This window comes from Pleurodeles waltl, chromosome 3_1 (genome assembly GCF_031143425.1).
Source record: "Pleurodeles waltl isolate 20211129_DDA chromosome 3_1, aPleWal1.hap1.20221129, whole genome shotgun sequence".
Taxonomy (NCBI): Eukaryota; Metazoa; Chordata; class Amphibia; order Caudata; family Salamandridae; genus Pleurodeles; species Pleurodeles waltl.
In genome coordinates this window covers 1,371,659,615-1,371,673,691 of record NC_090440.1, presented here as the reverse complement: position 1 = coordinate 1,371,673,691, position 14,077 = coordinate 1,371,659,615, and the positions used below count along the sequence as shown (strand labels likewise).

At 47.3% G+C, this 14,077-nt stretch overlaps 1 protein-coding gene across 4 annotated transcripts in view; it reads right to left on the bottom strand.

Moving 5' to 3' along the window:
- ARHGEF12 (Rho guanine nucleotide exchange factor 12) overlaps nt 1-14,077 on the bottom strand; it is a 794,162-nt gene that overhangs the window by 377,558 nt on the left and 402,527 nt on the right. For all 4 annotated transcript variants that reach the window (XM_069224871.1, XM_069224872.1, XM_069224873.1 and 1 more), the window contains one exon: nt 8,453-8,567. In XM_069224871.1, coding sequence (XP_069080972.1) covers nt 8,453-8,567 — 115 coding nt within the window. The remainder of the gene's footprint in view (nt 1-8,452; nt 8,568-14,077) is intronic.

The window sequence follows — 14,077 nt, the reverse complement described above, 5'->3', positions numbered from 1 at the left end:
CGGTGAACCCTAGTTTGTAGAGGGTTTGTATGACTTGACTTGTGTGGTTTGAGCATTGTGTGAGCGAACTGGTTTTGATTAGCCAGTCGTCTAGATACGGGAACACATGTATTTGCTGCCTTCTGATGTGTGCAGCGACTACTGCTAGGCATTTTGTGAATACTCTTGGAGCGGTTGTTAAACCAAAAGGCAATACTTTGAATTGGTAATGTATTCCTTTGAATACAAACCTTAGATATTTCCTGTGAGATTGATGTATTGGTATATGGAAATATGCGTCCTTGAGGTCTAGGGTTGTCATGTAGTTGTGTTTTTTGAGCAATGGTAACACTTCTTGTAGTGTGACCATGTGAAAGTGGTCTGATTTGATGAATGTGTTTACTACTCTGAGGTCTAGAATTGGTCTCAGTGTTTCGTCCTTTTTTGGTATCAAGAAGTACAGCGAATAAACTCCTGTGTTTATTTGTGTGCTTGGTACTAATTCTATTGCATTTTTTCGCAGTAGTGCTTGAACTTCTATCTCTAGAAGCTGTGAATGGTATTTTGATAAATTTTGTGATTTTGGTGGTATGTCTGGGGGGAATTGCAGGAATTCTATGCAATAACCATGTTGGATAATTGCTAGGACCCATGTGTCTGTAGTTATTTTGTCCCATGCTTCGTAATATTGACGTATCCCCCCCCCCACTGGTGTTGTGTGGGAGGGGTGAGTGACGTGTGAGTCACTGCTTGTTGGTAGTGGTTTTGGGGCTTTGAAATCTTCCTCTATTCCTAGGGAATTGCCCCCCTCTATACTGGCCCCGAAAACCTCCCCTGTACTGTGCCTGGTAGGTGGGCGGTGCGGACTGTGAGGTGCTAGCTTGTGTGGCCTGACCCCGAAACCCTCCTCTAAAAGGTGTTTTGCGGAAGGTGTTATAAGATCCTCTGCTCTGCGGGGAGTAGAGTGCGCCCATGGCTTTGGCAGTGTCAGTGTCCTTCTTGAGCTTTTCTATGGCTGTGTCGACCTCCGGACCGAACAGAAGTTTTTCGTTGACTGGCATGTTAAGCACTGCCTGCTGAATTTCTGGCTTGAATCCAGACGTTCTGAGCCATGCGTGCCTACGGATGGTAACCGACGTATTAATGGTCCTTGCGGCTGTGTCTGCTGCGTCCATGGAGGAGCGTATTTGATTGTTGGAAATGTTTTGACCCTCCTCAACAACCTGTTTTGCTCTTTTTTGCAGATCTTTTGGGAGATGTTCAATGAGATGCTGCATCTCATCCCAGTGGGCTCTGTCGTATCGCGCAAGCAGCGCTTGTGAATTTGCGATGCGCCACTGGTTTGCTGCTTGGACAGCAACCCTCTTCCCGGCTGCATCAAACTTCCTGCTTTCTTTATCTGGGGGAGGTGCATCCCCAGAAGTGTGTGAATTTGCCCGTTTTCTGGCAGCCCCTACCACCACAGAATCTGGTGGCAGCTGAGAGGTGATGAATACAGGGTCCGTAGGAGGCGCCTTATACTTTTTGTCCACCCTAGGCGTCACTGCCCTACTTTTAACTGGCTCCTTGAAAATGTCCTTTGCATGGCGTAGCATGCCTGGGAGCATCGGCAGGCTTTGGTAGGAGCTGTGGGTTGAAGAGAGGGTGTTAAATAAAAAATCATCCTCTACTTGTTCCGAGTGTAGTTCCACATTATGGAATAGTGCTGCTCTGGCCACCACTTGTGAGTAGGCTGTGCTGTCTTCCGGTGGTGATGGCCTAGTTGGGTATGTGTCTGGGCTGTTATCAGACACTGGTGCGTCGTACAAGTCCCACGCATCCTGATCTTGGTCATCGTGGCTTATGGCGGTGTGAGCTGGCGAATGTGACGGGGTGTAAGTTGGCGAAGCCGGAGTTACAGGTGGAGGCGAGGGAGGAGGTGTTACCTTTTGTGCTGTTTGTTGCTGAGGAGTAAACTGAAGCGTTCTCTTTCGTTTGACAGGTGGAAGGGTACTGATCTTCCCAGTCCCCTGCTGAATAAAGATACGCTTTTGCGTGTGATCCACGTCAGTGGATTGCAGTTCTTGTTCAAATCTATGTTTCTTCATTTGTGAAGACATAGAATGCTCTTCAGTATAGGAGCCTGAAACAGGGTCTGATGTCGCTTTTTTCGGCTCCGAAAACCCTGTTGATTGTTTTTTCGGCTCCGAGGTAACCTTCCTCTTTTTCTGTGCCGAAAATTCTTGGCCTCTATGGTCTTCGGCGCCACTGTCTCGGCGTCGATCCGTGTCGACACCGAACTCTCGGTGTCGATGCTTCTGTTTAGCACTCTCTCGGTCCCGAGGAGGCTGCGTGCCGGTGTCTCGACCGAAGTCGGACGATCTCGACACTGAATGGGCCTTTTTCGGTGCCGATTGTTGGTCACCGAGAATTTGGGTGGAGCCATGGCCGGTTGGCAGTGGCGTCCCCTGGGCCTTCTTTCCTTTTTTAAGTTCTGATCTCGACGTCTTACTCACAGTTTTTGAAGAGTCTAGCTCGTCGGAGTCTGAATCCTGGATGGAAAAGGATTCCTCCTGTTCCTCTTCTGTCTCGAACTGTCGACGCTCCTTTGGCGTGGACGCCATCTGCAGTCTCCTCGCTCGACGGTCGCGCAGAGTTTTTCGGGACCGGAACGCCCGACAGGCCTCACAGGATTCTTCGCTGTGCTCGGGTGACAGGCACAGGTTACAGACCGAGTGTAGGTCCGTATAAGGATACTTGTTGTGGCATTCGGGGCAGAATCGAAACGGGGTCCGTTCCATCGGCGTTGTTCTCCACGCGGTCGGGCCGACTAGGCCCCGGCGGGGTGCCGATATCTACCCCGAAGGGCACCGAAGCGCTTCGATGTTCCACGCGTCGTCGTATGTGTCTATCTCGAACCGGATCGCAACGATACCGTCGAAAATCTTCCGTTTTCAGCTATCTTTCCGTTCCGAAACCCGGAGCGACAGGAACACGTCCGAACCCGATGGCGGAAAGAAAACAATCGAAGATGGAGTCGACGCCCATGCGCAATGAGCACAGAAGGAGGAGTCACTCGGTCCCGTGACTCGAAAACACTTCTTCGAAGAAAAACAACTTGTAACACTCCGACCCAACACCAGATGGCGAGCTCATGCATACCATGTGTATCTACAGCGACAGATGCCATCGAACACGTACTTATGATTAACCACCTTCTGGGTAGAAGTAATTAGTTTGTCTGCTTTCATGTAAACGAAAAAGTATTTACATTCATCTGTAGGTTTAGCAACAATTCTTTCTTTACTTTGCTTTAGAGAGACGTCTATCTTTTAACTGAAGAGAGATTTCTGCATTTGTCTATTGAAGCCACTCGAGGCAAGAGTTTGAAGTTTGATGGATACTTCTCACCGCAGATTCCTCACATTTAGAATGGATACCGAAGCAATACCTTCTAAACCTGAGGGGATATGGAGTAAACTCAGACTGAAAAGAAGACAGAAAAAGAAGGGGCGAAATTGCCTTGCCTGTCAGACTGGATGCTTTGTGAACTTAAGAACACACTCCCCCATTCACAGCCTAGCAGATGTCGAGAGCAGACAACTCTGCACAGCAACACATTTGTAACAGCCTTGGTCCTAGTGGAATGAGCCCTCATCCCAGCCAGAGGCTGTTTCTTTGGCAATGCGCAGCAGGTCTTAATGCAGAGGACTGTCCACCATGATAGGGTCCCTTTCTGCACCACCTCTCCTTTCTTTGCTCTGGAGAATTTCAGAAAAAGCTGATCGTCCACCTGATAGTCTTTGGTGTGATAAATATAAAAAGCTCAGAGCTCTGTATATTCAGTCAATGAAGTCTCTCCTCTTTCAAGGGTAAAAAAAAAAAAGGGTGGAAAAAAGAACGTTAGTGACATGTTGCCTAACATAAAATGGACTCAACTTTCAGCTGGTAGGCCTCAACATCAGTTTATCTGGTGTAAAAATAAAAAGGTGACATACGGTGCCTGCACAGACTGAGGTTTCAAGCTTACTCATGCAACAAGGTGTAGGGATCACAATGAGAAAGACTGATTTGAGAGTGAGAAGGAGACATGAGCAGCTGTACATGGGACAGAAAGAGGTACACATAAGGAAACTCTGGACCGAATTGCGATCCTACTATGGCATCACAAAGGTTTTGGGAGGGAACAACTGTGATAAACCTTTTAATAAAATGCATCAAAACAGGTTTTTAAATAAAGACAATAGAGCCAGTAACACAAAAAGGACAAAAGGGCTTACAAATAACTTTGATTGGTTTAAGAAATTGCTAGGCCAAGGACAAAACATGCAACAGTTTAGCTTGCATGGTGTCTGTGATGCGGACTACACACAGGCCAAGAATCTCTCTCAGCCTCCACAGCAGATTGACGGGTCATGGATCTGAGGATGACAACCACAACCTCAGGTAGCAGATTAGATTCAGTCAACTGCTGCCATCAATCTCTGCGCATGAAGATGCAGATTATGTAGGTTTGGTTGCAGAATCGTGCCTTATTGCTGGAACAGAAAATCCTCCTGCAGAAGTAGCCTCATCAGGGGACAAATGCTCATGCTCAAAGATTCCAGGGACCAAAAACAACTCTTCAAAGCAAAAGGTGTGCCAATGAGACAGCTGCACCTCTTTTTTAACCTGGAGGCTGACTGGTTGGGTTGACTCTGCTATACAGCCACTTATGTCTTCAGATGTGGGAGGTCAGTCTCCTCAATTGGAGCTGAAACCTCAATCTCTTCTTCATTCTCCTTTTTCAGCAGATAAGAAGGCTGTAACTCATGCTACACTACACCCGAGATAGCTCCCATCCTTCACTGGACATTAATGACTCACAGTGCCTCTTCCTTCTCTTCTCCAGGAATTACAAGGTCTACTGTCTTCTCTACTCATGATTAAAGATAAGGCCTCTTTCCTAATTAAGGTGAGAGGTCACATATACTGATTTGGGGGGCACGTCTTCTTAAGAAACCTGAGAATGGTATCAGTTTTCTATTTTATAGATCAGTGTCAATAAAGATTCGGCTGCTGGGAAAAGAGTGGAAAGTTACTCATGTGTAATCCCATTTCTATAACAGGGAAATCCTCATCATAGACTTAAGCACTGCATGGTCCTGCATGTGGGTGGGACTATTCAGGGTATATGATTACTGATGAGGATTCCCCTGGAAGAGAACTACCCTACATTTCCCTAAAGGAGAGGGATTCCATTAATTCATTAATTTCCCTGCAGCTTAGGTGGGTCCTTGATTTATCTATGAGAAAGATGTGACCATGATTGACTCAAAGGGAGAAACATACAAGGTTAATATTAGAGGAGAGAGCAATTATTAGTTACTCAATGGGAGCGATCATCCTCTGACTTCTATATGAGGGTGTACAGATAGTTTTGTGTAAAGAAATGGCTCCCTGTTGCAGTTACCCCCCACTTTTTGCCTGATACTGATTTGACTGAGAAGTGTGCTGGGACCCTGCTAACCAGGCCCCAGCAACAGTGTTCTTTCAACTAAAATGTACTTTTGATTCCACAATTGGCACACCCTGGCATCCAGGTAAGTCCCTTGTAACTGGTACCCCTGGTACCAAGGGCCCTGATGCTAGGGAAGGTCTCTAAGGGCTGCAGCATATCTTATGCCACCCTGGGGACCCCTCACTCAGCACAGACACACTGCTTGCCAGCTTGTGTGTGCTGATGAGAACAAAACGAGTAAGTCGACATGGCACTCCCCTCAGGGTGCCATGCCAACCTCACACTGCCTATGCAGTATAGATAAGTCACCCCTCTAGTAGGCCTTACAGCCCTAAGGCAGGGTGCACTATACCATAGGTGAGGGCACCAGTGCATGAGCACTATGCCCCTACAGTGTCTAAGCAAAACCTTAGACATTGTAAGTGCAGGGTAGCCATAAGAGTATATGGTCTGGGAGTCTGTCAAAAACGAACTCCACAGCTCCATAATGGCTACACTGAATACTGGGAAGTTTGGTATCAAACTTCTCAGAATAATAAACCCACACTGATGCCAGTGTTGGATTTATTAAAAAATGCACACAGAGGGCATCTTAGAGATACCCCCTGTATTTTACCCAATTGTTCAGTGCAGGACTGACTGGTCTGTGCCAGCCTGCTGCTGAGAGACGAGTGTCTGACCTCATGCGGTGAGAGCCTTTGTGCTCTCTGAGGACAGAAACAAAGCCTGCTCTGGGTGGAGGTGCTTCACACCTCCCCCCTGCAGGAACTGTAACACCTAGCAGTGAACTTCAAAGGCTCAAGCTTCGTGTTACAATGCCCCAGGGCACTCCAGCTAGTGGAGATGCCCGCCCCCCGGACACAGCCCCCACTTTTGGCGGCAAGTCCAGGAGAAATAATGAGAATAACAAGGAGGAGTCACTGGCCAGTCAGGACAGCCCCTAAGGTGTCCTGAGCTGAGGTGACTGACTTTTAGAAATCCTCCATCTTGTAGAAGGAGGATTCCCCCAATAGGGATAGGAATGTGACCCCCTCCCCTTGGGAGGAGGCACAAAGAGGGTGTACCCACCCTCAGGGCTAGTAGCCATTGGCTACTAACCCCCCAGACCTAAACACGCCCTTAAATTTTGTATTTAAGGGCTTCCCTGAACCTAAGAATTTAGATTCCTGCAACCTAAGACGAAGAAGGACTGCTGACCTGAAAGCCCTGCTGAGAAGACTGAGGCACCAACTGCTTTGGCCCCAGCCCTACTGGCCTGTCTCCCCACTTCAAGAAAAACTGCAACAGCGACGCGTTCCACAGGGTCCAGCGACCTCTGAAGCCTCAGAGGACTACCCTGCATCTAAAAGGACCAAGAACTCACGAGGACAGCGGCTCTGCTCCAAAGAAGAAACATATTTGCAACAAAGAAGCAACTTTGAAAGAACACAAGTTTCCCCCGGAAGCGTGAGACTTTGCACTCTGTACCCAATGCCCCCGGCTTGACTTGTGGGGAACCAACACTACAGCGAGGACTCCCCGGCGACTGCGAGCCCGTGAGTAGCCATAGTTGACCCCCCTGATCCCCCACAGCGACGCCTGCAGAGGGAATCCAGAGGCTCCCCCTGACCGCGACTGCCTGCTTCTAAGAATCCAACACCTGGTAAGGACACTGCACCCGCAGCCCCCAGGACCTGAAGGATCCGACCTCCAGTGCAGGAGCGACCCCCAGGCAGCCCTCTCCCTTGCCCAGGTGGTGGCTACCCCGAGGAGCCCCCCCGTTGCCTGCCTGCACCGCTGAAGAGATCCCTTGGTCTCTCATTGAAAACCATTGAAAATCCGACGCTTGTTTGCACACTGCACCCGGCCGCCCCCGTGCTGCTGAGGGTGTACTTTTTGTGCTGACTTGTGTCCCCCCCGGTGCCCTACAAAACCCCCCTGGTCTGCCCTCCGAAGACGCGGGTACTTACCTGCTGGCAGACTGGAACCGGGGCACCCCCTTCTCTCCATTGAAGCCTATGTGTTTTGGGCACCTCTTTGACCGCTGCACCTAACCGACCCTGAGCTGCTGGTGTGGTAACTTTGGGGTTGCTCTGAACCCCCAACGGTGGGCTACCTTGGACCCAAACCTGAGACTTGTAAGTGATTTACTTACCTGACAAAACTAACAAAAACTTACCTCCCCCAGGAACTGTGAAAATTGCACTTTTAAAACAGCTATTTGTGTTTTATATGAAAAGTATATATGACACTGTAATTATTCAAAGTTCCTAAAGTACTTACCTGCAATACCTTTCAAATGAGATATTACATGTAGAATTTGAACCTGTGGTTCTTAAAATAAACTAAGAAAATATATTTTTCTATAACAAAACCTATTGGCTGGATTTGTCTCTGAGTGTGTGTTCCTCATTTATTGCCTGTGTGTATGTACAACAAATGCTTAACACTACTCCTTTGATAAGCCTACTGCTCTACCACACTACCACAAAATAAAGCATTAGTATTATCTCTTTTTGCTACTATCTTACCTCTAAGGGGAACCCTTGGACTCTGTGCATGCTATTCCTTACTTTGAAATAGTACATACAGAGCCAACTTCCTACATTTTGCAAAGAGACAAAGGTAAAACTTAGATTTCTCTTTGTGAGAGATGTGTCCTTGATTTATCAATGGGAAAGACAGACCCTTGGTTTCTCAATGAGAGGAAGGTGAACCTTTGATATATCAATGAGAGAGGGGAAATCCTTGAATATGGAGAGGTGCGACCTGAATTCTTCAGTGGAAAAAGCATTGACTTGATTTATTGAGAAACAGCTACACATTTGATTTGTTAAAGGAAGAGGGTTGTGGATTTGTCACTGAGAGGGAGATGTACCAGTGATTTCTCAAGCAGAGAGGTCCTCTTTATCCATTTGTTGCAATGCAACAGATTACAGTCATGGTGTGATGCACATCTGATACTTATGACGTAGTACACATTATATAAACAATTTAAACATTATATTTAACTACCAGAGTATTTTGCAATATTATCCAGCAGGAGTGGGTACTTGGTCAGCCTCTGCATTTCTGTAGGAATGATATCCTTCAGCTGGAGCCTCCGACACAAAGGGTTACTTTCAGCATCCTTAAAATAAACAAAATAAAGATATTAATCACTTTTATTTCAAATGTAATTGGCGCCACATATATGGAAAATGTTATTTACCTTTTAAGCATCAGTTTGTAGTGCTGTTGATTTGCATGCTCCTGCCATCTAGAGCTGATGGTTGCAACTGGCTTTTCTTCAAAGAAAGCCTCTGAAGTCACAGGATGCACAGTGACTCTACCCTTAAAAAACGCAACATGGAACGACTCCTTGTTCAGATGGTTATATATATATATATATATATTGAAAATGTCACTTACCCAGTGTACATCTGTTCGTGGCATTAGTCGCTGCAGATTCACATGCTGTGCTGTGCACAGTCCGCCATCTGGTGTTGGGCTCGGAGTGTTACAAGTTGTTTTTCTTCGAAGAAGTCTTTTCGAGTCACGAGACCGAGGGACTCCTCCCATTTCGAGTCCATTGCGCATGGGCGTCGACTCCATCTTAGATTGTTTTGCCCGCAGAGGGTGAGGTAGGAGTTGTGTATGCTAATAATAGTGCCCATGCAATGGAGTGAATGCGTATGTACATAATAAAGTTTTAAGTAATATATTTACAAACGTACAAATGTTTAAGATCTACTTCTAAACGGCTACAGGCTCCCGGGGAGGCGCATGTGAATCTGCAGTGACTAATGCCATGAACAGATGTACACTGGGTAAGTGACATTTTCCGTTCGATGGCATGTGTAGCTGCAGATACACATGCTGTGCATAGACTAGTAAGCAGTTATCTCCCCAAAAGCGGTGGTTCAGCCTGTAGGAGTTGAAGTAGTTTGAAATAATGTTCTTAATACAGCTTGACCTACTGTTGCTTGTTGTGCACTTAGCACATCTACACAGTAGTGCTTGGTAAATGTATGAGGCGTAGACCATGTTGCTGCCTTACATATTTCGTTCATTGGAATATTTCCTAGAAAGGCCATGGTAGCACCTTTCTTTCTGGTTGAGTGTGCCTTTGGTTTAATAGGCAGTTCTCTTTTAGCTTTAAGATAGCAGGTTTGAATGCACTTAACTATCCATCTAGCAATGCCTTGTTTTGAAATTGGATTTCCTGTATGAGGTTTTTGAAAGGCGACAAATAATTGTTTTGTGTAAGGAAATGCCTCCTTGGCATGGTTACCCCCTGACTTTTTGCCTTTGCTGATGCTATGTTTTGAATTGAAAGTGTGCTAAGGCCTGCTAACCAGGCCTCAGCACCAGTGTTCTTTCCCTAAACCTGTACTTTTGTATCCACAATTGGCACACCCTGGCATCCAGATAAGTCCCTTGTAAATGGTACCCCTGGTACCAAGGGCCCTGATGCCAAGGAAGGTCTCTAAGGGCTGCAGCATATCTTATGCCACCCTGGAGACCCCTCACTCAGCACAGACACCCTGCTTGCCAGTTTGTGTGTGCTGGTGAGAACAAAACGAGTAAGACGACATGGCACTCCCCCTCAGGGTGCCATGCCAGCCTCTCACTGCCTATGCAGGTATAGATAAGTCACCCCTCTAGCAGGCCTTACAGCCCTAAGGCAGGGTGCACTATACCATAGGTGAGGGCACCAGTGCATGAGCACTGTGCCCCTACAGTGTCTAAGCAATACCTTAGACATTGTAAGTGCAGGGTAGCCATAAGAGTATATGGTCTGGGAGTCTGTTTCACACGAACTCCACAGCACTATAATGGCTACACTGAAAACTGGGAAGTTTGGTATCAAACTTCTCAACACAATAAATGCACACTGATGCCAGTGTACATTTTATTGTGAAATACACCCCAGAGGGCACCTTAGAGGTGCCCCCTGAAACCTTAACCGACTATCTGTGTAGGCTGACTAGTTCCAGCAGGCTGCCACAACCGAGACATGTTGCTGGCCCCATGGGGAGAGTGCCTTTGTCACTCTGAGGCCAGTAACAAAGCCTGCACTGGGTGGAGATGCTAACACCTCCCCCAGGCAGGAGCTGTCACACCTGGCGGTGAGCCTCAAAGGCTCACCCCTTTGTGCCAGCACCGCAGGACACTCCAGCTAGTGGAGTTGCCCGCCCCCTCCGGCCACGGCCCCCACTTTTGGCGGCAAGGCCGGAGAAAATAATGAGAAAAACAAGGAGGAGTCACTGGCCAGTCAGGACAGCCCCTAAGGTGTCCTGAGCTGAAGTGACTCAAACTTTTAGAAATCCTCCATCTTGCAGATGGAGGATTCCCCCAATAGGATTAGGGATGTGACCCCCTCCCCTAGGGAGGAGGCACAAAGAGGGTGTACCCACCCTCAGGGCTAGTAGGCATTGGCTACTAACCCCCCAGACCTAAACACGCCCTTAAATTTAGTATTTAAGTGCTTCCCTGAACCTAAGAATTTAGATTCCTGCAATTTACTGAAGAAGAAGACTGCTGAGCTGAAAACCCCTGCAGAAGAAGAAAGAAGACACCAACTGCTTTGGCCCCAGTCCTACCGGCCTGTCTCCTGCCTTCTAAAGAACCCTGCTCCAGCGACGCTTTCTCCAGGACAAGCGACCTCTGAATCCTCAGAGGACTGTCCTGCTTCCAAGAGACCAAGAAACTCCAGAGGACAGCGGCACTGCTCCAAAAGAACTGCGACTTTGTTTCAAGGAGCAGATTTAAAGATCCCTGCAACTCCCCGCAAGAAGCGTGAGACTTGCAACACTGCACCCGGCGACCCCGACTCGACTGGTGGAGAACCAACACCTCAGGGAGGACCCTCCGGCGACTCCGAGTCCGTGAGTAACCAAAGTTGTCCCCCCTGGGCCCCCACAGCGACGCCTGCAGAGGGAATCCCGAGGCTCCCCCTGACCGCGACTGCCTGAACTCCATTTCCCGACGGCTGGAAAAGACCCTGCACCCGCAGCCCCCAGCACCTAAAGAAACGGAACTCCTGTGCAGGAGTGACCCCCAGGAGGCCCTCTCCCTTGCCCAGGTGGTGGCTACCCCGAGGAGCCCCCCCCCTTGCCTGCCTGCAACGCTGAAGAGATCCCTTGATCTCTCATAAGAAACCATTGAAAACCCGACGCTTGTTTCTACACTGCACCCGGCCGCCCCAGTGCTGCTGAGGGTGTACTTTTTGTGTGGACTTGTGTCCCCCCCGGTGCCCTACAAAACCCCCCTGGTCTGCCCTCCGAAGACGCGGGTACTTACCTGCTGGCAGACCGGAACCGGGGCACCCCCCTCTCTCCATTGAAGCCTATGCGTTTTTGGCACCTCTTTGACCTCTGCACCTGACCGGCCCTGAGCTGCTGGTGTGGTAACTTTGGGGTTGCTCTGAACCCCCAACGGTGGGCTACTTTGGACCCAAACCTGAGACTTGTAAGTGATTTACTTACCTGACAAAAACTAACAAAAACTTACCTCCCCAGGAACTGTGAAAATTGCACTAAGTGTCCACTTTTAAAACAGCATATTGTGTTTTATGAGAAAAGTATACATACTAATGTAATGATTCAAAGTTCCTAAAGTACTTACCTGCAATACCTTTCAAATTAGATATTACATGTAGAATTTGAACCTGTGGTTCTTAAAATAAACTAAGAAAAGATATTTTTCTATAACAAAACCTATTGGCTTGGATTTGTCTCTGAGTGTGTGTTCCTCATTTATTGCCTGTGTGTAAGTACAACAAATGCTTAACACTACTCCTTTGATAAGCCTACTGCTCGACCACACTACCACAAAATAGAGCATTAATATTATCTCTTTTTGCCACTATCTTACCTCTAAGGGGAACCCTTGGACTCTGTGCATACTATTCCTTACTTTGAAATAGTGCATACAGAGCCAACTTCCTACATTGGTGGATCAGCGGTGGGGTACAAGACTTTGCATTTGCTGGACTACTCAGCCAATACCTGATCACAAAACAAATTCCAAAAATTGTCATTAGAACTTGAATTTTTGCAATTTGAAATTTTTCTAAATTCTTAAAAGACCTGCTAGGGCCTTGTGTTAGTCCCTGTTAGCATTTCCTTTTAGAGTTTAAACGTTTGGTAAAAGTTTGAATTAGATCCTAGAACTAGTTTTAGTTTCTTAAAAAGTATTCCAACTTTTAGAAGCATAATGTCTACTACAGATGTGAATGTGGTGGAACTCGACACCACACCTTACCTCCATCTACAGATGAGAGAGCTAAGGTCACTCTGTAAACTAAAGAAAATAGCAATGGGCTCCAGACCTTCCAAACTACAGCTCCAGGAGCTGTTGGCAGAGTTTGAAAGAGCCAACCCCTCTGAGGATGGCAACTCAGAGGATGATGATAGTGACTTGGAGGGTGATTCCCCCCCACCAGTCCTATCTAGGGAGAACAAGGCCTCTCAAGCCATGACTCCACAAATAATAGTCAGAGATGCTGGTTCCCTCACAGGAGGGACCAACAACTCTGAAATCACTGAGGATAACTCCAGTGAAGAGGACATCCAGTTAGCCAGGATGGCCAAAAGATTGGCTTTGGAAAGACAGATCCTAGCCATAGAAAGGGAAAGACAAGAGATGGGCCTAGGACCCATCAATGGTGGCAGCAACATAAATAGGGTCAGAGATTCTCCTGACATGTTGAAAATCCCTAAAGGGATTGGAACTAAATATGAAGATGGTGATGACATCATCAAATGGTTCACAGCTTTTGAGAGGGCTTGTGTAACCAGAAAAGTGAACAAATCTCACTGGGGTGCTCTCCTTTGGGAAATGTTCACAGGAAAGTGTAGGGATAGACTCCTCACACTCTCTGGAAAAGATGCAGAATCTTATGACCTCATGAAGGGTACCCTGATTGAGGGCTTTGGATTCTCCACTGAGGAGTATAGGATTAGATTCAGGGGGGCTCAAAAATCCTCGAGCCAGACCTGGGTTGACTTTGTAGACTACTCAGTAAAAACACTAGATGGTTGGATTCAAGGCAGTGGTATAAGTAATTATGATGGGCTGTACAATTTATTTGTGAAAGAACACCTGTTAAGTAATTGTTTCAATGACAAACTGCATCAGCATCTGGTAGACCTAGGACCAATTTCTCCCCAAGAATTGGGAAAGAAGGCGGACCATTGGGTCAAGACTAGGGTGTCCAAAACTTCCACAGGGGGTGACCAAAAGAAAGGGGTCACAAAACCTCCCCAGGGGAAGGGTGGTGAGACAGCCAAAAACAAAAATAGTAGAGTCTTCTACAGGCCCCCAAAAACCTGCACAGAAGGGTGGGCCCAGAGCCTCTTCACAAAACAATTCTGGGTACAAGGGTAAAAACTTTGATCCCAAAAAGGCCTGGTGTCGTAGCTGTAGTCAGTCTGGACACCAAACTGGAGACAAGGCCTGTCCCAAGAAAGATACCACTTCTAACTCCACTCCAGCTAAAACTGGAATGGCCAGTCTCCATGTGGGATCAACAGTGTGCCCAGAGCAAATCAGGTGTCACACTGAAGCTACATTAGTCTCTGAGGGTGGGGTGGATTTAGCCACACTGGCTGCCTGGCCCCCTAACATGCAAAAATACAGGCAGCAGCTCTTAAT